Source organism: Vigna umbellata, chromosome 8, assembly GCF_029865625.1.
Source record: "Vigna umbellata cultivar VRB3 chromosome 8, Vumbellata_1.0, whole genome shotgun sequence".
Classification (NCBI taxonomy): Eukaryota; Viridiplantae; Streptophyta; class Magnoliopsida; order Fabales; family Fabaceae; genus Vigna; species Vigna umbellata.
This window is the reverse complement of record NC_142172.1, coordinates 34227585-34251487: the sequence shown is the minus strand read 5'-3', so window position 1 is coordinate 34251487 and position 23903 is coordinate 34227585. Positions and strand designations below refer to the sequence as shown.

General features: G+C 32.3%; 4 protein-coding genes across 9 annotated transcripts; 2 read left to right on the top strand and 2 right to left on the bottom strand.

Annotated features, from left to right (window-relative positions):
- Positions 1–1664: 1664 nt before the first annotated feature.
- On the bottom strand, positions 1665–5031 carry LOC124828381 (uncharacterized). Of its 4 annotated transcripts, none has more exons than XM_047301667.2 (2): positions 4771–5031; positions 1665–4531 (listed from the first exon to the last, which is right to left on the bottom strand). In XM_047301667.2, the coding sequence occupies exons 1-2, from the start codon at positions 4799–4801 to the stop codon at positions 3669–3671; spliced, it is 894 nt and encodes a 297-aa protein (XP_047157623.1). In that variant the 5' UTR covers positions 4802–5031; the 3' UTR covers positions 1665–3668. The 4 variants fall into 4 exon arrangements, with proteins under 4 accessions (XP_047157623.1, XP_087953552.1, XP_087953553.1 ...); XM_088097426.1 differs by having other exon boundaries at positions 1665–3186; positions 3277–5012; XM_088097427.1 differs by having other exon boundaries at positions 1665–3186; positions 3284–5012.
- Positions 5032–13325: 8294 nt separating this feature from the next.
- On the top strand, positions 13326–14058 carry LOC124828392 (uncharacterized). Its single transcript, XM_047301679.2, has one exon. The coding sequence runs from the start codon at positions 13526–13528 to the stop codon at positions 13916–13918; it is 393 nt and encodes a 130-aa protein (XP_047157635.1). The 5' UTR covers positions 13326–13525; the 3' UTR covers positions 13919–14058.
- Positions 14059–16424: 2366 nt separating this feature from the next.
- Positions 16425–18072, top strand: LOC124828382 (uncharacterized). The gene has a single exon (XM_047301668.2). It carries the CDS (start codon positions 16957–16959, stop codon positions 17941–17943), a length of 987 nt encoding a protein of 328 aa, XP_047157624.1. The 5' UTR covers positions 16425–16956; the 3' UTR covers positions 17944–18072.
- A 336-nt stretch (positions 18073–18408) lies between these two features.
- LOC124828383 (adenine phosphoribosyltransferase-like protein, putative (DUF2358)) lies at positions 18409–23527 on the bottom strand. Of its 3 annotated transcripts, XR_015781323.1 has the most exons (10): positions 23227–23527; positions 22931–23106; positions 22751–22845; positions 22357–22422; positions 22127–22209; positions 20765–20811; positions 20046–20124; positions 19797–19942; positions 18693–18721; positions 18409–18580 (listed from the first exon to the last, which is right to left on the bottom strand). XR_015781323.1 is itself a non-coding variant. In XM_047301669.2 (8 exons), the coding sequence occupies exons 1-8, from the start codon at positions 23299–23301 to the stop codon at positions 19862–19864; spliced, it is 702 nt and encodes a 233-aa protein (XP_047157625.1). In that variant the 5' UTR covers positions 23302–23526; the 3' UTR covers positions 19678–19861. The 3 variants fall into 3 exon arrangements, 1 of the variants encoding a protein (XP_047157625.1); XR_007028015.2 differs by lacking the exons at positions 18409–18580; positions 18693–18721 and adding an exon at positions 18742–19221; XM_047301669.2 differs by lacking the exons at positions 18409–18580; positions 18693–18721 and having other exon boundaries at positions 19678–19942; positions 23227–23526.
- Positions 23528–23903: the final 376 nt, after the last annotated feature.

The window sequence follows — 23903 nt, the reverse complement described above, 5'->3', positions numbered from 1 at the left end:
TTCTTCTATTCTAAATCAAATCAAATACACAACCTTATTGTCATGTTATGTAACCGTGTTTACTCTGCAATTCACCTCATGAAATTCTCCTTGCACCATGCCACAACTATTATTCCTTTTCTTTGCCAATTTTCAATTTGCAAGGAAAAATTGATGGAGCATCAACCAAAACATCTACCTTAGTTAGTCATCAAGGGCTAAGTAAAGTAACATTATGTGAAAAATGTGGCTATAAATGTAAATATACGTTAGCAGTTGTTGATGATGTCGAGAGTGTTCACTTACAAAATTGCAGGATCAGCTTTCGTGGCGGCACGGACCAAGACCAGACGCTGTTTGTGTTTGTTGGGCACAGTGCAGACAGGGCTTTTTTTTACCTAAAAACATTCATTCAATCCTATTTTTTTACTATAAATTATATTTTGACATATATTTATTAGATATCATTGACAAAAAGGTGAGCTTTAAGTTTAATTTTATTTTATTAAATTAAATTATAAACCTGTGAAGTGAAAATTACGTTTATTTATATATTTTAATTTAATATTATTTTTACTTTACCTCGTACTTTCAACCATAATGGTGTATTCTTTGAGTTTTAACACAATGGTAAGAGATATTTAAGTTTTCTAAAATTTTCATTAGTTGAAACTTTATGCACTTATGTCTTAACTTTTTTTTTTTAAGGATTTTGGTTAGGTGGAAAAATATGCACACCCTCTTAGGTGCCATTAAAGAAAAGTTACTCCTTTTTGTCAGTTTCTCTTTTTGTGTACCATATCATCATTAAAAAAAGAGGATAAATTTTACTTTTATAAATTTTATATAGTAAGAAAATATGGAGAAAACAGAGAAGATGTGTGATTAAATTGGTGATATGATAAAACATTAATTCCAAAAGAAGGGTATTTCTATGTTAATCTCGAAAACTTTTGAAAAGTCTAGGTAAAGTTTAATTGTAAAAGATGAGAATGTAGGCTTGGTCTTAGCCCAAACTGTTTTGTGAAGAAGGGGTTAAATTGTTTTGATTTATTTTTATACCTTTTCTCCTCCTAAAACAGTGGTTAAGGTAAATGCACTTTTTAAGAAAATCCTTGAATAGCTAACAAGCATTTCAATTGTGTAAAAAACCATTTTAAAATAATTGTTTCAAAGGAACTTCAAATAAAACCCTTTTTGTTTCTTGTGTTCTCTCTTTTCTTGCCTATTTATTTATTTTTCCTTCTCGTCTTTCCTCTCTTCTTCCACCTTTATCGTAGTCATTTTTTTAATTTAAAAAGTAAAAGTTACTAAACAGTTTCTATTTTAATTTTGAAGTTACTATTATTCTTAGTTTGAGATTTAATTAATTTTAATTACTATTTAACTTAGGTTTGATGACTGAGGATTCCCTCCTAATATTTAACTAGATCGGCCAATACATTAATCATTTTCGGTAAATTTTCATATTTTAATTTTGACAGTAAGGTATGTAGGAAATATATCGGAATAAATATTCAAGTTTAAATGAGAAAAAAAAATGTAAACTCCACATATAAAACTAGAAACAGAAAGGTTAAATTGTTGTAAAGATAGAGTGAACTTTGAGATAAGGGTGTAATGATCAACATATTTATGCATTCATAATCTAAAAGTTCATAGTAAGTTAGAAAGTGCATCTAAAGTAACATGGGAAAAAAAATTAGTATTGATTATCCAGAAATTCTATAGATACATGATTCTAAGGACTATCAAATGAAACATCTAAATTTCCTTTATAAAAATAAATTACTCTGTTAAAACAGTGTAGCAGTCACCAATTTTTTCCTCCTACTAATGTAAGGTAGATTTTGCCATATTGCTCTATCTTTATTACCTGGCAGCCGGATCCATGGCTAACATCAGTGGAAGTACACGAAGAACATTAAATACATGAAAATTAAACTCCAAGATAACATGCACAAAAAAAGGGTAATCTCTGATAGGAGCAAGATTTTAAAGCAGTAGGACCGTGGCAAAATTTGGTAATGATACAAGATAACCGTACAGTGATAGATATGGAACGTACAACTTACAAGTTAGAACATGGAAGAATTAGTGCTGTGTAAGTTCATTTATGAGGGATCAAGGGTATGCATAAAAGTAGCAGAGTAATAAGAGTACTTGATGCACAAATAATACAGAGGTATGCAGAGTTTGCCTAGGTATTACAGGGCCATATGAGAACAGTAAAAGCATAGCAACATCAAATATCACCTACTTTTACACCAAGTTCCGAACATCTTAAATCATGTTTGAATCTATCACATTCCTCCTTTAAATTATTTCATGACACAATTTATAAATAACTGAAAATATATATAAACAAAGATGCAGAAAATCAAAAGGATAAAAAAGGATGCATTAAGGACAGCACTATATACAATCTCCAAAGTGACAACACCATTAGGTAGCTTCTCTTCCACATCTCCTATACCTGCATAATGTATTTCCTCCTTACCTTTACACAGGAGGAAAAGTTCAACCAAGCGTTCATTAAAATTGTTCTTCACATGTCAGCATCTACAGTCACGTTGGAAGATCAATACTGCTGAAAAGTTATTATATGGAATGGATATAGAGAAAAACATATGAGCTGCAATGTAAGTAAAACAAAAACTACAGGTGATAGGGTATAAATAAGTAACAGTAGTATAGTTTTCTATTCTGTTTAGATCGTGGAATATTTCTTCCATGAGCATCCGAAACAGCAGCCAGGCGTCTTACAAGAAATTATAACTGTCTTGTAACTATTAAATTTATTCGTGTTGCTTAAATTGTTAGACAGAATCACACAGCAGACAGGCAGCAGAATGAAAAAAATAAATAAATTCCTGGATTTAACTGTGAAGGAGAATAATAGGTATGCAGGTAAAAATACAATATCAGAGCTTCATATAGGGAGTCACGAGTCAGATTTTAAAATGTTCTCAGGTTAATTGATAGTTTGAGTAAGACATCAATCACATGCCATGATTCATCTTCATATCGTATATAGAAAGATACCTGGTTTCTCAGCACGAAAATGAATAATAAATAAATCAATATGTACCAAGATAATAGCCAGGATCTCACGCCCAGTTTTCCAATTATCAGACATCAGAGAGTAGGATTTTCCACCAAGAGAAGTATTCCATAGCCTGATAATAGTGAGACTATCTTAGTTTCCTGAAATATAGTAAAGCTCTGTGGATTATTATAATACAAGAAGAAATATAAATTATCATTCATTCTAATTTATCGATCTCTTTCCCTCACATGCTACCTTCCTCTTCAAACTCAACTGCCTCTGGATTGTTACTGTATCTTCTTAGTAGATAATGAGCATTAGTATATTGCAGGTCTATATCTGAAATAAGAAATCAAAAGAACATGTACTAGAATGACACAGAACAAACTATGGACAAAGAGTTTTTCTAATAAAGATATCATAAAATTAACACTTGAAGATAAATATACAGCCAATTGGAGAAAAAAAAAATGTCCATGATCTGTTCAAATGCACAGATATATTGAGGTATGAATTTAAGGTAGAAACGATACAACAAAAGTACTCATCTTTGATCAAGTGTAAAACAATCATATCGTCAATAACCCACAACTCACTAAATGGTCTGTTAGTATGGTGAGTATGGTGGATTTCCACAACTCTAGTCGTTCTTCCACGCGTATAAAATATGGGAGAAGCCAAGACCTTGTGACTTGGTCTCAGAAAACCTCTGAGAGAACGACCACTGCAGCACATTTGCATCAGAAAGGGGTTGCCCAGCCCACAATTTTTCCTCGGAAATGCATGTTCTGAACATAAAGACAGCATTTCCAAGAGATGTGCCAAAGAGCCAATTATAAACATCCCAGAAAACTTCAACTGCAAGGCCATCCACCAAGATGGTATGGTTTCCCCTAAACTTCCACTTCAGCCTCTTCACCTGCATCACCGTTTTGCTATCTATGCGAATGATAAGGCACGGATCAGACACCCCTGAAGTGTCACATTCTATGACAAGATCATGAATCTGACCATTGTCACAAAACACAGCCTTATTACCAAACATCTTCTTGCCAAAAACATGTTCTTTTTTGGCAACAAACACTGCATTAGAGGGTAACGGAATGGCACCGGATTTCTTGAAGGCCTCTTTCCTCAAATCTCCAAGAAGGAGAACCATTTGCCGATCTACAACTACTCCTACATAAAACCCCTCCAAGGGTTCAGGACCAACACCAAATCTAGCAGAAGAAAGGTCCCAATACACATCAATCTTACAAGAATAAGCCTCTAAGCTCTTACTGCCCCTCCTCTTGGAAAACACCCAGGGCTTGATATCCACCTTACACAGACACTGATTTGAAGAATCATCGATCCCAACGCTAAGTCCTTGCCCCATCAAGCTCTTACTCCACGTGATGGTTATCAAGCAGCACTTACCTCTTATCCGGCATTGGTAAACGCAGATAACTAGATTCTGTGCAGTTTTGCTGGCGTTTGAAGATGAAGAATCTGCAACCTGAACTGCATTTTCACCAAAGCAGGAAGGGAAGTCCTTCATTTTTGTTTCCTCAAACAGCAACCAACCAGAACCGAATTCAATTTGGAACCTTTTTGGCAAATAGAACAAAAGTAGACAACAAATGTTCTCTCTCTCTCTCTCGCTCTCGCACACACACATAAACACACTCTCTGTATATATATATATATATATATATCTGAGGATAAGGCAGAAGGTGCAGAGAGCTAAGAGAGTGTGTTACCTTGGTGGATCAGAGATGCAGTACAAGGCATATCAGAGAGTGTTGAAGAGATGGGGTCTTAGATTGGAACCCATGATTCTATCCATCTGTTTTTTGAGAGAAGAAGAGCGGAAGAGGCGCGTGCAGGTAGAAGACAAATTTGGCGGAATGTAGAGAGTGAAAGGGGGTCACAGAGAAGAAGACAAAAGGCAGACTTGTCTCACTGTCAATGCCACGAATCAATCTCCTACAATTGATTTTTTATTTATTTTTCAATAATAACAATAGTAGAGTGTGTGTGACTCTATTCTATGGCTACTATTATGGTTTAAGAATTAGCATAGAGGAAAAAATAGAGTGTGACAAGGCAAAGAAAAGAAGGGGACAATGTGGAAGAAAATGGTAACTGGGTGGAACTTGGAAGGCTGATCTGTGAGAGTTACTCTACACTGATTAAAGTTAAGAGGGGAAAAGAAAGGTTCTTTTTTTTTCTACTGTGTGTGTAGTTGCTTTTGCCCGACAAGCACACATGAACCAACAAGAGATTTCTCAATCATAATAACAAAAATGAAATACTATTATTATGTTTAGACTGAATAGTCAATGAATGTAAATTCCCTTTATTTGGCATGTATGTATTCAAAGGGAAGGAGAGTGAGTGAAAGCTTCAGCTTGAGAATGACTTCTTTCAAACTGGACCCCACACTCTCTTGTAAAAATCACAACACCTTCTCTTCCCTTCTCCTAACTCATTTTCATTTTTAATATCACTTTCAAGTTTTACACTAATTAAAATTTACTAAGATCATTAGAATATATATACAAATATTCATAAATTTATTATCAGTTAAAATTTTGGATTAATGGTGGTATTTTAATTTTATATATAGATTTATTTACAATTTATTCGAACTGAATTTTTCAATGTTTCTCTTTCAAAAAATTAAGATGTATATTGAATAAAAACGAGTATCATGATTTATATATAAGTGGAATAAATTAGTTCACTGTATTAGATTAAAGTAACTAAGATAAATAATATATAAATAATAAAATTTTAAATTAAAAAATAATATTTAAAATCTTTTATACAAATTTATATTTAATTACTAGTTCCTGTAATTTAGATTATAATTTTTTTTTATAATATTTAATTTCTCATTTTGTTGAATCGATTTAATATAGTTTTTTATGTTAAATCAACGTCAAGTATATTTGATATGTAATAAAATATTGATTAAATAAAATGTTTAATTAGTAATTTGATTTATATATTTTTTTATATAAAAATAATTTGGTTGTTTTTCTATCAACATCATTCTTCTTCTTCGTGAATTTTAAAAACAAATCCTAAAAATGAATCCAAAAGTCAACAAGTATTTGACTATGCAATAGACAAAATCCAAAATTGTAAATATATGATATTAAATCTAAAGAGCCAATCTTAAATCTCAAGGACAGTATTTTTATAAATTTGTATCACTTAGAGAAAAAGAAGTTAGAAAGTTAAAAAATAGTTTTAACTCACACATGATAACCTCTTTGTAATATTAAAACCTTGATTTTATGAAAAAAGAAATACAGGTCTTTATTTAAACATTATAGAAGGGTTAAATATGTTTTTATTCCCTTAAGGATCACACGATTTTGGGTTTAGTCCCTACTCGAAACTTTGATTGCTTTTGCTCCTCATGGTTTTGAAACTGTTATAAATAGTCCCTAATTTTGGATGGCGTTAACTTTTGTTTGACATGGCAAACGGTCAGCCCACGTCTGACGCCAGATATGAGTTTATTCTCTGCCATGTTTTCTTTTTTTTTTTTATTCCAAATTTACACACAAGTCCCTAATTTCTTCAATGTTTACTTCTTCGTGGGCTACAACACCGCATCATCATGGAAACAAAATCCAGATAAATGTTTTGAAACCTATGTCACAACCATTCAAATTATTTTTACCTTTTATTTATTCAATTTATTTCTACATCCCAACCCCGTTTGTTGGTATTTTTATCATGTTAAATTTAACATATATTATGCTAATTCAATATTTTTTTCTCTATAATTTATACCATGGTGAAAAAATTATGACATTGTATCCAAAATTTGCTATGAATATAGAAAAAATATATGCACTAATACAAAAATATCGTATAACGTCCGTGTTTTTTTGGTCTTTCACGTCGAATTCGGGATCGACGTAATACCAAAAGACGTTAAATTCATGTCGAATTTAAAAATTTTGACGTTAATTGACGCTGAATATAGAACAATTCGACATCTCCAATAGAGCAAATTAATGTCAAATTTTGTTAATGTATGACGTTAATCAACTTTTTTGTTTTTTTAATTAATTGTGATCATTTATGATCTTTTTTACAACTCTACGAAACCCTGAAAGTAGAAAAACAACAAATGTAATCCAGTTTTTGGTATTTTTATACAACATGAACTATGAATATATAGTGTAGTACCAATAATAAACAACAACAAACAATAAACAAATTTAACAAAACAACAACAACAAACAAGTTAAATAAATAAGTTCTTCAAAACGAAAATGAAAACTAATCTTCAAAAGGTGGGTTCGTCAAAATAAAGTGTTGTCACTAGTGAGAGAAAAAGTAGAATGCGCCTATGAAGGACAAGAACACGAAAACAATCTATCAAAACAAACGAAAATCATAGTTAAAGTAGTTAATCAACATGCATTTGTATCAAATGAAAGAAAGTTTACATGTGATGGTCGTCAAACTTCGTTCGAGAAAAAATTGAGCAGAGATGTGGGGTACAAACAAAGTCCCACATCGGATAAAAGAAGAGTTGGACATGAGTTTATATACACATAGATACTCAATTAGTAAGAGGTCTTTTGGAGTGATACCAAAAACAAATCTGTGAGGGCTTGACCCAAAGCGGACAATATCTTATCAAAATCAAATCGTGATCCTATTAATGAAGCAACAACTAGTACCATAAAGAAGCGGTAGTGATGCATTATATTTTAAAAAATTATGATATATAACGATTTTATACTTAGTTTATATAAAATAAAATTAAGGCAGTTTAAAATTACTTGGATTGACCTATCAAGAATTCAAGTAACTGAGGTTTCATTCTGGTTGTTGTTTTATACTCACAAAAGTTAATAATATCTCACTTGGGTATATAAAATTTCAAAAACATTCTCCAACATCAGAAAGATTGTCCAATAAAAAATATTGCTTCCCAAAACAGTGCAAAAAAGTTAAACATAATTTAAATGGAATTATTGCAGTGGTGAGGGTGTAAAGTATACATCCAAAATGCGTTACTTGCAAGTGACTCTTCGTTATGGGCGCACATACATACACATCTAATTATATGGTTTATTGAATTTTTTACACAATGCCCACATCACATTTTCTGTCCTTCACCTGTTTGTGAAAAGTTCCAGCTCAAACCATTAGTTCTCTTCATCTTATAGCCTTTTCATTTCCACCAGACAGTTTTTTCAGAAACGATCAGTAGTTTCCAAGTGTTTCACCTAACTGCACGCGATAGAAAGTTAGTTGTATCATTTCACTATAAAATGGAAAAAACAAATCAGTAAATAGCAAATACAGTAGTTTGTTCTTGATTTTATTTGAATCAGTGACCTTTTTTCTAAGTTGTTTTTATTTTATTGTTGCCCTGAGCTTACAGTTGTCTGCCTTGACTTTCCTTTTATAATGGCATGGCATCGCCACAAAAGTTGTGATCTGATAAACTTATCTTCATATACTCTGTGAGTGAGAAGGAAAATAAAGTTAAAAAGAAGAATAAATTAGTACGTGACAATTGGATTTGTCCCCATACCAATTGATTTATATATTTATATTCTTGATAGAGAAGGCACATTGACGAGTATTATAGTTTACAAAAACAACCTTAGCATTTCCTCCTTTTCCACTCTGTCTTCCTTCTTTTCAATCAAGAGAACTACCACTTACGCTAATGACAACATAACATACCTTTCATCACAAAAAACACCAAATCATTCTACATAATCAAAATCGAGACTTAGCTTAATGCCACAGCTTGTGTTAAGTTAAACCTAATTGGTCGCAAACACACCAAGTGGGCCATTTTGTTTTTTATAACAGTGACAATAACAAAAGGTTATTTATGTGATTCAACACATAACAGAGAATCCTCTAAATTCAACGTAGCTAGGGTGGTAGGTATTGGTGAGAAGTGAAAAAAATGGACCATCCAACATAAATACTGGAGTTGTGCATACACACTGACACACTTTGTCGAAGGAATTTGTCACTTTCTTCAAGAGAAGAAAATATATGTCTAAAATCTCTGTGAATATGTTAAATAATGAGTGTGTGGATTACACGAGTCAAAGAGGAGAGTTGATTAGGCTTAATAACAAAAAGCAAAGTGAGAGTATTCTGAATTTTGCAATTAAGTAATTAGTGCTTTGTAGTTTCACTTTTATAAAATAATACTGCCATCATTATTGTACCTGTTTTATATTCAGTATTGACAGATCGATAAGTTCACATCTGATATCGTGTTGTGCAGAGCAATAAACATTTGTTTTAAAAGTCTATCATAAATTTAATTAGAGCTATAATTGAGCTGGTATTCTACAATTCAATCCAATTATGTTACATATATACTATGGTATTCTTAATATTTATAAATAATAATTGAAACAAGCTTATCTTCTTAATATTTCATAAGTTATATTTATTAAAATAAAATTTTATTATTGAGTTTTGTACTATGAAATATACCGATCGGAATTAATTATCATTCATGGACAATTAACAGTATTAATAGGTGTCTTACGCTTTACAAATAATACGGTATTGGGTTTGATTGCCTAAAAATATATTGCACTAATGATTAATCAATAGACTTAGCTGTCACAAAATCTTGTAAATATCCAGGTACAATTATCTTTTTCTATCATAATAAAATAGTGACCTCTCTTTATGAAACATATCTAACTTGAATGTCAGAGTGTCTTCTGCATGTCAACAACTCATCAAAATGAATTGAAGATTGAAGATCAAAAGAGAACAGAACAAGGAAGGACGACCGACCCTCATACCAATTTAACCGAAATAGGTTTTTATGATATCAAGCAAACTTTTAGACTGATTATATTAGGTTGGTGTGTTCATAATGTAAATAAGTGAAACACAATATAAAATTACATCAAACATTAAATCTAAGTGATCTAGATAACCCTGTAATAATGCAAAAAGCATCATATAAATAAGAATAAAAAATGCTTTTTCTACAACTATGTCGAGATACTAAGGATAAACACTTTAGTAGAAAAAGAAAAAGATGGATAAGGAAAGCAAAAGTGGTAAGTGGTGCGAGATAGTAGAGCCAAACTTAATCTTCTACCTATGCGACCATAAGCGTAAAAAGGAAGAAAAGAAAAAATTGTAGTGCCATTTAATAAAGAAAAATTAAATATATATATATATATATAAAGATGAAAAAAAGGAATGTTTTTCTAATTTAAGTTCATATATGACATTTTTAATTATTAGATACAATAAGTTAATATATAAATGTTATCGCATGGTCACATTTTAATAAAATGTGAATAATTTTAAATTTTTATTTTTCTTTTTTTCAAAAACAGATCAATTTAAGATTTAAGGTCACTTTGGCTTTAGTTCATTTAAATTCACGAGTTCAACGAAAATAATCTAATTCAATTTAAACTACATCTTAATAATATCTATATATATCTATATATACAAAGGAGATATTCTTATGTCCATATTTATTTTACAAATTTATTCTTTAAATATTTTTTTAAGTTAAATTTACCTTTTAAATAACTGTTTTTATAAATTTAGTCATTTTTCTTAATTATAAAATTATCTACAAAAATAAATAAAAACTTCTTATAATCAGATTCTTCTTCTTGTCTTTATAAATTAAAACCATCATTTTATTAATTTTATCTTTTTAAATAACTGTTTTTATAAATTTAACCTTTTTTCTAAATTTGATTGTTTTTTTTTAAATTTAACTATTTTTTTAATTATAAAACTATTTACAAAATAAATAAAAACTATTTACAATAAAATCATACAATTATTTAAATTTAAATTTATAATAATAATAATAATAATCTATATATAAATGAGATTTTTTGTGTGTGTGTTTAAAGTTCTTTTAATAAAATTATCATTTTATTGATTTTACATTTTAAATAATTGTTTTTATAAATTTATCCATCTTTTTTAAAATTTGGCCGTTTCTTAAAACTTAACAATTTTCTAATTATAAGATCATTTATAAAATAAATAAAAACGAATTACAGTAAATTCATAAAAAAAATATATTTAGCTTTATAATAATAATAATAATAATTTTATTATCTTAAAAAAAATAACACACACGCATATGCAAATATGTTTTCAGTAGTTTTAATATGTTAACTCAATTTTTCATCTACACATTATTTAGGTTAATCGTTAGCTTAAATTATTTTTAAAATTATTCCTTTTTTCTTGTTATCTTATATATATACATATACACACACGTGTGTGTCTTTTTACACATTAAAATTTTAATGAGAAAAAAGTTCGTTAATATTTTCACAATTAATAAAAATTATCAACTCATATTTTATAAGAAAAAAAATATGAAACTTATACTCTTTCCTTTCTCATAATGTTTTTGGTTCATTCATATGTCACTATAAAAGTTTAAAGTAATTTTAATTACCCTTATACCTTTTTAATAATGAAAGAGGACAATTGCAAAGAAGGAAATGTTAATGGAACAAGGAGAAAGAAATTAATTAATTAAAAACGAATGTGAAGAAATTAATAATAAGGTTTAATATCCAATTTTGTCCCCAGTTTGGTTCGGAAATCTCAATTTAGTCCCTCTTTATAAAACTAATGGTAATGGATCCTTACTTGTAATTATGTGAGTCAAATTAGTCCCTTCCGTTAAATATAGGCAAACGGAGTTAATGGGCTGATGATGTGGCAGTAGTCACTGGTTAGGTGTCTAACACGTAATTGTGTGCGTGCTTACGTGGTGTTAGGGCAGGGTTTTAATTAGAAATTGGGTTTATCTACAACACCATCTCCATCATCTTCTTCTTTGATTGACCTGAAACACTTAGTCTAAAACACCTCATAACCACAGCCCAGGGGCACTGGTTCCCTCGTTACTATTCACCTGTAACCGCCCCTCTCTGCTCATCATCCCCAACCACACTTCCCTTTCGCTCCCGATTCACCATTCTTCTCCGATGGCTGCCACCACAATCCTCAATCCCAACCCCCACAGATGCTGAGACGCTAACAATGGTCCACTCAAATGCACAACCAAGCACCCTCATCGTCAAGGGTTGTCGCCTCCGTCGCCTCTGATCAGCGCCATCAGTAGCAGGTCCCCGCTCCTCTCGCCACTAGCCCAACTTCGATCGCCATCACTCCACTCTGAAGCCACCGAACCACCATCTTCTACCTCTGCGTATCTCTGTCCCCGCCGCTCCTTCCTCCAGCCCTCCACCGTCCTCCGTCGCACACTCTCTACCACAACTCATCGCCGCCCTCACCATGGCTCTCGCCTCCCTCAGCAACAGCGCCCCCAAGCAAAACGCCGAGATCGGTAGAGGGTGGTGTCGCAATGGCCGATTCGAAGAAGCAGTGGTCTGCGGTGGCCGGTTGGGTGAAGTTTGAGGCATGGCCGTGGGTGACAAAGGTGAATGTCTCTGTTTCAGAAAAGAAAAAGAATTGGAATGCTGAACCCCTAATGGGATGCTGCACGTAGAAGCTTTGGGCCCGGCGTGGGCTGCTTTTTTTTCTCTCTGTCACCATATGCAACTCCATTTACACCCCATTTTCATTAAATAAAATTAAATAAACCCAATTTTTAATTAAAACCCAATTTTAAAATCAGCTGCCCTAACACCACGTAAGCACGCAAACAATTACGTGTTAGACACCTAACTAGTGACTACTGCCACATCATCAGCCCATTAACTCCGTTTGCCTATATTTAACGGAAGGGACTAATTTGACTCACATAATTACAAGTAAGGATCCATTACAATTAGTTTTATAAAGAGGGACTAAATTGAGATTTCCAAACCAAACTGGGGAAAAAATTGGGTATTAAACCTAATAATAACAAGGAGAAAGTGTTCTTAAACTTAAATTTTACAATTTACACGCAAAAAATATATTTAATTACATATATAACGTGAAAATTAAAGAGAAAGGTAGCAATTGGAGATTACTTGATAATTATTTGGAAGAGAAAGATAGAAAAAAAAAATAGAGATATAAATAGAAAATGATATAATAAAGTTTAAAAAAATGAGAGTAACAACGTGATCCTAGGAGTTGATTGGAAGGAAAAAATGATGAGAGAGAAAAGAAAAAAAAAATACTAGGAAGAAAGAATTATTAATTATACTTGTTTATATGTAAAGTATATAAATAGGCTCTTAAATATTTAGAAAGCTGAATGGTAGGTAGTTTTACTTGATAATAAAGATCCACATAGAGAGACTGATGTTTTTCACCACACCAATTCAAACCATGTTCTTTTGTCAAAACGCAGCGTATCCTATGAAAACGACTTTGACTTGGTGCAGTGGTCTAAAATAAAGGGTAATCAACCATTGGAAACTTGAATTTAGGGCAACCATTACTTTGCATATATAAAAGAATGTCCATAGGAGAAGAAGAACACAACACTATAGCCGCGCACTCTCTTCCTCATACTCAAACCGATCAATCGTCAGAATGAGCATAGCGGTGGTGAACAGCTTCACCATAATGGAATTCGTAAATGAGAAGGCCAAGTTTGACAATTTCGTGGACGAGTGGTTTGCGACGGTGGACGAGAATGGCGACGGGAAGCTTTCGTGCGAGGAAATCCGCAGCGGGTTCGGGTTGCTTCTGCCGTTTGGTTCTGATCCTCCGGCACGGCAAGAGAACGAAGAGATATTCAAGAGGTTTGATGAAGATGGGAATGGCGCACTGGATCGGAAGGAGTTCAAGTCGTTGATGACAGAGATTATGAATGCTGTGGCTCGTGGCATCGGTGGCTCTCCCATCATTGTTGCTCTTGGAAAAGATAGCTTCCTCACGAAGCCTGTTCAGCATGAATTGGCCACATTATCTTCTTCTTCTTAGTCCTTTTTATTCCTTCTTTACTTATTCCTATTCTTTTTCTTATATTCTTCTTTAACTTAGACATTTTCTTACCTTTATTTCACTATTTTTCATCAGGATATCTAATTATAAAACATTTCATTTTTTCCTCCTTTTGATAAGCGAGTCCAGTGCATTTTTAATCTTAGAACACTTAATTTTTTTTTAAATTATGATTGATTTTAAATTTAAATCAACTGTGTTAATTTGGAATCTGTCTAATTTAAATTATATAGTTATTGGGAAATATATTCAGTTCACCAAGGCTACTATCAAAAGAGGATCCGTAAATACTCTATTGAATCACGTCCTCACCGCTCATCGACTCATACAATACAAGTGGTCATCTTTATTCACACTTTATTTTCTTATTTTTAGGAACATATGCACATGTATAGGTTTAGAACAAGTGAAAAATTTAATGAATTAATTTATGTTTGTTTGATTAATTAAATAATAATACTATGTTAATTGATGAAAAATTTCTTATGAATAGAGAGAATTAATCATCTTTATATAATTATTTTATGTTTTTGTTTCTTAATTTTTATGTAAAATTGGATTTTGTTTTTATTCAAAATTTTGAATAATTTTTATTTTTTAACTTTATTAATAAATGAGTTTAATGATTGTGATCAAACGACATTAAAGATTTATTGACGTGATATACAATTTTATCACATTGCGACAATGTTTTTATGTCAACATAAGCAAATTTTTAATGTTCACCAAAAGTAAATTGTTCAAGTTTTGGGATGGAAATGATTTAAAGTTTGCACTATATATGGATGAAATCGAATTTGATATAAAAATTATTAGAATAAAAATATATTTAACCTTCTCATAAGTTAAAAATCTTTTTTATTAATTTGAATTACATTAAAAACTAAAAATAACTCATAAATATTAAAAATTGTGTAATAACTAATTATGTTTACAAAATTCACATAAATAATTATAGGTAAAATAGAATTAAAGATAATGAAAAATATACATAGAATAAATAATAAAAAAATTTGAATAAGTTAAAAGTTAGAATATAACTGAAATAACTGATAATTTATATGTTAGAAATTCTTAAAATAGGTTACTTTGAAATATTTATCAATTTTTTTTTTTTGCGTTGATCAATCTAATTTATAAGTAACTTATAATTGTGTCAATCAAAATAATCCATAAACTAATAAATAAATTGTATCGTATTTTCTAAGGAAAAAAAATTAAGGCAATTTGATATAGTGATTAGACTTAAAAAAATATTTCTTCTTTTAAAATAAATATAAAAATATCTTATGGATCATAGAAAGTCCAAATTTAAAATGCTATACGAATATAACTAATAATAAGTATATAACGTGTTACACGAGAAAACAAAAATTAATATAAAACGTACTAACATCCGTAGAGTCTTTGAATAATTTATAGGAGTCAGAATCACACTGCTTATAATATTGTAAGAAAAAGCTAAAAGAGTGATTATATATATATATATATATATATATATATATATATATATATATAATAATAATAATAATAATAAATTACTAATTTATACAAGTATATATGCATTCTACTGAACTAGAGCCATGGATAGTTAGACAATTTTCTTTAACAAAACATGTATATTTTTCTTCTCCATAAACCTGAAATCTCATCAAACTAAAACAAGACTTTTCTTCTTCTGAGTATCAAACGTACAATACGTATCCAAAAGTTAAAGTAAATTTATTTAGCTTGGAAAAAAAATAGAAATTAGGTTAAATATATTTTTCGTTCACAAATTATTGATTAAAATTGTGTTTGGTCTCTACTTTAAGATATATATCAATTTTCTTTTTATACTTTATAAACAAGTGTAAACAACTACAAGATTTTAGAGTTTCTCTCTTCTCATTGTAACTCTCTTTGATGGTGAGAGACTTAAAGATGGACCTTATAATGTTTAAAGATGTTTTTGGAGAGTCATGCTTGTGCGATAGGATGTCGAGAGAGAAAGGATGACGGCATTCGTCACTTTAACAATTAAGAAAATTATATTGCTAGCGAAGACATTGAACATGTCAAGGTTTACATCGAAGTGTTTAACCTAGTCCATGATGATTTGAGATTTGAGGAAAGTTGTCATAGTTGAGGTTGTCTTTGGCAATTGTCTCTACTTGAATGTGTCTTTCATTTTGGATTCCGATGCTATTAAACTTTGATTCATTTAAGAAATGGCAATGATGAGGAGTAAAATTGTAACATTATTTTAATATTTTATATTCTTTTATAAAATGTAAGAACAAAATTAATACATACTTTAAATTAGAAACAAAATATGATTTTAGTCTATGTGAACGAAAACATACGTAACCCATATCTCACATCAATTTTAGTCTTTGTGTGTCAGCTGATTAATAGAAAAAATAAATGGATATTGTGAAAAGACAGTTCTCATGGTCGACCCTTTAACTCCGTGCGAAAACAAAAGACAGGATCATTTTATGTCCAACGCTTGTGATATTCAAAGTTGAAACATCATAAAAGGGATTTATGACATCTCATTTGATTTCAAGGGAAATGAGAAGGGTATGCTTGAAAAGAAAACGGTCAAGGCATGGAAAGTTGTTAATTTTATCCCTTTCATTGGTTAATTTGAATGACTTGGAAAGTTGAAAACCCCAAGTGCAACCCAGCTCAACCGAGGGACAGAAGGCTTTTTAAGGTTTCTCAAAGGCGCAAATCAAGGAACCCAACAAACTGTACGTGAAAGGCTAACACATAAAGCCTCATCTTCTCCCTCTTTTTCTTTTTAATATCAACCAACCCTTGCATTTTCATTATTACTTCTATACTTTTCCCAACATCTCAAAACAACACAACCTTAAACCCTGAACACTAGTCCAAACAAATTTCCCCCTTAACACATAAAACCAACACACTCCTCCTATACTGATAGGAAACAAAGCTAACCAACCAACCAAACATTAACTACATGGTTTGAGAAAAACACACTTCCAAGAAGGAAGAAACAACACAACATGATCCCAGCTTGTTTCAGCCAACCCAACACACCTCCCAGTTCAAGCACCGCTCAAGCGCCCCAAAACCTGGTAACCTGCATATACCAAACTCAACTTTGCAACTCCCTCACCTACCTCACACTCACCTGGTTCAGAACACTTCTCTCTCACTCTTTAACCATTTACGCTCCTCACACCTTCTCTATCACCATCACTCTTAACCCTTCAACCTTCTCCTTCTTCCGAACACGACCAGGAGCCAAATCCATATACCTCACACGCCCTCACAAACGTTCTCAGAAAATTAAACTTTACTGGGACTTCTCTGGAGCACTGTTCAGTACTCGAAACTCGGCTGAGCCCGACTCATGCTTCTACCTTGCAATCTGCTGCAATGGCAAGGTTGAATTCTTTCTGGGTGATCTTTTTCGTATTCTTCCCTTGCAGCTTTCAACTCACCAAACGGGCGACCAAACTCTTGTGTCAAGAAGGGAGCACGTGTTTGGAAGCACCAGTTACGTGTCGAGGGGTGAGTTCATGGGTTCCAAACGTGAAATAGAGATTGAATTATGCAGTGGAGAAGTGCTGAGGGTGAAAATGGATGGTCAGGTTTGCTTGGTGGTGAAAAGGCTGGCGTGGAAATTCAGAGGCAACGAGAAAATCTTCATCGATGGTGTTGAAGTAGAGTTCTACTGGGACGTGTTGAGTTGGGTGGTTGATAGTGAAAACGGCAATGGCTATGGTGTTTTTGTGTTTCAAGTAGGTGATGGTGGCGCAGTGTGGCCTGAAATGGTGGGGCCAGAGAAGAAGTTGATGAAGAAGAGGTTGGTGGGACCCACTATGGCGTCGTCAATAGCGACTCTATCGCCGTCAAACTCTGGTGTGTTGCAGTGGACGGAGGAGAGCAGCGATGGAGGAAGGAGCTCGTCCTCTTCATCAACTAGGTCGTGTGGCAGCAGTAACGGTGGTTTCTCTTTGTTACTCTACGCTTGGAGGAGAGACTGAACTCTGAAATTTTGTAACAGGATTGCTTCATTGTTCTTTGGCATATTCATGACTTCACTTATGAAAATCGATTTTTAACTTGTTTCAATTAATGAAACTACTGTTTTCATGAGATTTCAACTTTGAATATTTTCCTGAATTGAAGCACAGTCCTGTATCTCAGCTTTCTGTATATCTTGTACAGTTATTTTATCTCTTGGGAATTATTTATCTTAAGTTGTCTTCAAGTAGTATGAACAAAATAGCTCAATGGTTATCCGTTTCTAGTCCTCTGTGTGTATCTATCTATCTATCTATATATATATATATATATATATATATATATATATATATATATATATATATATATATATATATATATATATATATATAAAGATTAAGGCAGAGCAAAGTAGCACCTTGGATTCTCTGATTCAATAATACCATCTCACCATTAGACATCACATGGTAGGCAAAATACAGATAGAAAGGTAACTATATCTTTCTTTAAAATATCGGAGATTCTCTGCAACATGACTTCTTTATTTACTATCACTTTCTAACATTAAATCTACCCCTAGGCTTCAGAACTAGTGTGTAATGAATTTGGCATGCCAGAGAGGCCCAGAAGATCGGCAAACCTTGAGCAGGCTGGCCACTGAAATAGTAAAGTCACATTGTTTAAGATTTGAACTCCAAATTCGTATGTTTCATCCTACATTCTTCTAATACTAAATGAATTCAAATGAATCAACTTTCACATGACTTACATCCTGTTAACTCCTCGGAATCCGCATTGCTGCATAAGGAGTATTGTTTGGTCAAAAAGTAAGTACAAAGCCTTCATAATTCTCAAATGCAACTAAAATTGGTCTACTGAGCAAGTACTCATACTAAATCTACTAAAGATTGGGGATGGGCTATTAGGCTACTATGAATGAGGGTCAAACTTCAGTGTAAAGAGAAAATTCATTTAAGCTTTAAAGGCAGTAAAAAGTGATTTTGAACTTCATGGTTGTGCTGCAGTGGTCAGAGTGGAGGGAAAGGATAATGGAGTGTCATAGAAAAATTTGTTCTGCTAACAGCACTATGACGCTGAACTTATGGTCTAGAGATGCTCTGCACTAAACACTAATCTCACCCCACCATTATAGCAACAGATGCACGTCTTGTGGTACAAATAATAAAGCTGATCCATCAACTGATGATTTGAATCACTCCATACTTCTTAAAGGTACAGGCAAGTATGACCAATGCAACAAATTTAGAGTTTGTTCAGAAAAACTTCTCCATGAGTACCTTCAAAAGAAGAGGATTAAAAGGAAAAAAACAAACAAACTTCCTCATAAAAATAACTTATTTTATTAAATTATCTCATAAAACAAATTCAAAATTTGAATTTTAGCCTAAATATAAACTAATTTTAGTTCACAGAAATTTATTTTATTTTATTTATATTTTCTTCTTTTATAAATAATTATGAAGAATTCAGGCATGCACTTTTTCAAACATGCACTTAATGGAAAAGGGAATCTTTTGCCTGCTCAACTTAATTTAGTGTACTGTCAACAATAAGTCTGTTTTCTTTTCTTCTGTGTCAGCTATGTACTTCTTGGATGACTGCCCTGTTTCTGGAATGCAGTTTTCCTTTCAAGAAAAAAAATATACGAACTAGAATTTCAAATCCTACAAATCCCAAAATCTCTTTGACTTTTCATGTTGCGTGTAAATACTGGCATTTATATAGACTGGATCTCAAGCAACCAATACACCATTTATTAATATGTCTTCTAGAACGTAAATTTTCTGCAAACATAGGCGTATATTGCACTAACAACTACATAAATTTATAATCATTGTGAAATATATATTACCAAGTGACTCTGTCCAAAAGAGCCATTTGATGAATGAATGCGAAGATTTCATGAAACTCAACATATCAACCACCCGAGTTTAAGGAGAAAATCTGAAGAACTGCTTCAACTGCAGAAACATTCCAACTCTCAACATGTCTAACAATCTGTCAAACAAATAAGTAGCAGACACAAGTTAACATGGATCTCAAATCACATCAATTGGTGCAAAGGTCTACAACAGAGAGAATAGGATGCATTTTGACTGACTCTGTAATCTTCATTTAATTCATAAATTGTGCTTCCATCAATAGAAATCAGTGGCCTCCAAGGAAGCTTCAAGTTGGTCCTGCATATCACCCCCCAAATAAATTAACAAAGAAATTCAGAATTTTAATAGATGAAATGGAATGGAGACCAGGGATGTAACTTCAGATATCTTCTTAGGTAATGGTTCCTATTTAATCGATACATGGATACTTTAAAACCGATGGCCATCGTAGCACACCTGACAAACCTAAGGAATCAACTAAGACTATTGTGCCTAATTTCATTACACTGCAGTGCTACAAGCAGCAACCCATTAGGAATCAATTTAGTGCTAAACTATGTGTTTGTGTTAAAGGCCAAGGATGACAAATATAGAATTTTGTGTATATTCAAGAATATCACAAAATTATTTCTATAATGGAATTTAAATGTTTTTCTTTTATAAGAGTTTTATCGTTCTTTGAACAATGTATATATAGAGCGAACCAAGATAGTCTTCACTGATTCAATACAGGTACAAATATACAACCATATGACCAGGTTGTACAACTGAGCTGCATTATACAGCACAAGATTAAAAATTAAGAAAAGGCTTTATTCGATCTTTTTTAACAACTTGTATATCAAGTTTTGGGTAACTCGTTAACTGAGGGAATACAAAGTGTTTGAAAAGAGAAATATGATGGTTCATTATTGCACACAAGGTCGGGGACAAGCACCTTAGTTTCCAAGATGCCAGCACAAATTTTCTGTCGGAATCAACATCCTGCATTATGAAACATATCATGAACTAAACGTATCTTTTGAGTAAACAGTGTAGCCAGAGAGGATAATGTCCTTTTGGTTATAGTAAGATCCAGAGACTGATTGAAAGAAACAACCAGCGCTGAAGTGTTTAGTATTTAAATAACAGAGTAGCGAGAGTTGTAATATCAGGACTTTCAATTTTCCAAGAAAGACAACATAGGAACTTAACAAAGAGAAAGATGACCGCATATAATCAAAAGAGAGAAACATATCTTTAAAGGGTCTAAACCATAACACAAATGGGTAAGAAATGGTTTGAATTATCGAAACCATAGATTGAAAATTAACACATCTGGAATTGAACCACTTCAACAGGTGTAACCGAATCAAAATTTCTACGGTCAAGGTTCTCTATCATTCAAAATTTCAGGCCCGATATCTGCCAGTACCGAGCCTACTTAAACGGATAATTCTATGTCGGGAAACAGTGAAAGACACAATTTACTATATCTAATAAAGCTTACAAGATTTTTAGATAAACTTGAAACCCCTCTCCAAGTAGTGCATCATTCTAGAAGCCTACATCTCTTACTCAAACGTTACAAGTAATGATAATCACTTTATCTCTCATAACAGACTATGTCACATCTCTAAGTATCGCGTGCTCCTTCGGCTATGAATATTGGTGGGGTGGGGTGACTCCATTTATGAATAGGAAGTGGTAGATATTAAGTGCCCATCCAGTTAAAAGGGCAATCTCCTTCATTTAAAGATAAATGTAGACTTCTCATAAGGCAAAAGATTGGATTCCAATAGCATATTACTTCATAATGGATTGGGAAGAAATCTCCCACTTTAGTTAATGTTTTGAAATTTAAATTGATTTTCTCAAAAACATGGAAATTCAAATTTGGTTTAAAAAATACAATTCTATTCACATCTCCAAAACTTGGACATTTTCTAAATATAACTATAGAATATCCAAAATCCAAACGCAAAAGAACCATCCAATAGTCTGATGCCAAGTCCCATGTCGCCCACCAAGTCCCCCCATTAGTACATTCTTCCAGGTGAGCGACAAAAGAAAATAAAATTTTCTGATCATGAACAGATCACTCTTATTCACTCCCAAACAATGTGAATCTTCTTAATGTGTAACCAAAACAAATAAGTTTAAATGGTTTTACTGAGGAAGATCTAAAACACTGCACTTTTCTTTTCAACAAAAGAGTGCCTTTGCACAAGAGTTCCAACAGAGAGACAATCTCTTATATATATACATTTAAAAGTTGTAGGACTAGCGAGTAAAATGTTAATGTACAGAGAATATCTACCTTCTCAATATTTTGTAGTATAATAGATGCACGGTCAAAGAAAGGAACAAGCAACTTCAGGTTTCGTGCGTATAACTCCCTACCTGTATGACCATGCATCATATAGCTTCAGTTGATTGAACATTGTTCAAAGTGATGTTTTCTTTTTTTTCTGTAACAAAAATAAGTAACTGTTGAAAAGAAAGCAGAAGAAGAGAAGACAAGCCAAGCACAAGGGCAAGAATTCTTACCACGAAATTTAATAGTTGGGTCTTCAAACATACAGTCCTCGGCATAAATTGAAGAAGTGAAGTTCCCTAGTTGTCAAACAAAAGTGAGAAATGCGTCCATTAATTTTATAGTTCATTTCTGCAAGCATGATCCCGCTTCATCATGCATGCAAAAATTTAGAGACAGATACCATACCAGAACAAAAAAACTGATGTCATTATCGCAACAATAAAATAAATGGAAGTAAAAACACATAAGCCAGAAGATGCTAAACAAGTAAAGATAATGTTAAGAATTTATAGACTATTCAAAAGTCATTGCTAAAATAAACAGATTTATCATACACGGTAATGTTACCCAATGCTACTTCATATTGAGAATGCAAAAACTATTACAAAAGAAAAATTATGTTACCTGTTACGAAATAGGCGTTGTCGTAATCAGATTTGATGATACTTAGAACATCATCGACGGTCGAAATTGGGAATTCATCTCTCTGTTTCTCAAAGCTGCATATAAATAAGTGGGAGTGAGTAATCAGTACATATGTAGATGGTAAGTAAAGAAAGTTGGATATTGAGTAGGCATAGACACCTTGCTTGATCGAAAGAAGGAGAAAAAACCCTCAAGAGCTCTGTCACTCCGCTCACCACTATTTTCAACATCTGAGGGGTTTCACTTTCACTTTCTTTGTTCATACTTGCATAAATCTTCATGCTTTTGGGCACCTTAGTGTTTGAGTGCCTTTGAAGGCCGTGATTCCTTCGCAACTGCAATTGCAACGGCACAATATAAATCAGATAAGCAACAACGAATTTGAAAAACTTGAATTCTCCTCTATAGATATATTTAATTAGATTAAATTTGTTATCATGTAGTAATAGTGGTACCTGGTTGCGTGAAGGTAGTAGAGGTGTTCCACTGAAGCACCGTAGTTTCGCCATTTCCGAATACAAGTACACCATTATGATTCATATCAAACCGTCACCTGTTCATTTAGATTAAGGTTGTCTTCCCGGTTTACAGTTCCTAAGTTTTCTCTGTCGGAACACCAACCTAGTATTTGCTAAACTATTTGTGTGGACAAGGCTTCTCTTACTTTCTACGGATTTGGGTTCTCAATCGTTCACTACATCAAATCAAACGCGCCCCAGTTTTAGCCGAACGAAACTACTCCATTGCTCCATCTGTTTGTGTTTATTTTTACGTAAAGTTTATCCATTGTATTACCAATTTTTTTTAATTCAACATTAGTGTAAATGTATTTTCTAGCATTAGAGCACAGGAATTAAATGAAAGTTGTTATCCTCAACCCGTTAAAAACTAAGATAGGTATAATTTTTAAATTATTTAAATTATGTACATATAAAGTTTTAATTGAATAAAAGAATAAAAAAGATTTCGTTAGATGTTCTATTTTTCGGTATACAAAACATTATATATATTTTTCTGCTCAAAACTATTCCTTATGGATACATGGACCGTCGCTCCCTCCATCACGGCATGCTTCGTGCATTTTCTCAAATCTTTTAAAAAAATTTTACTTTTATCATAAATTTTTAATTTA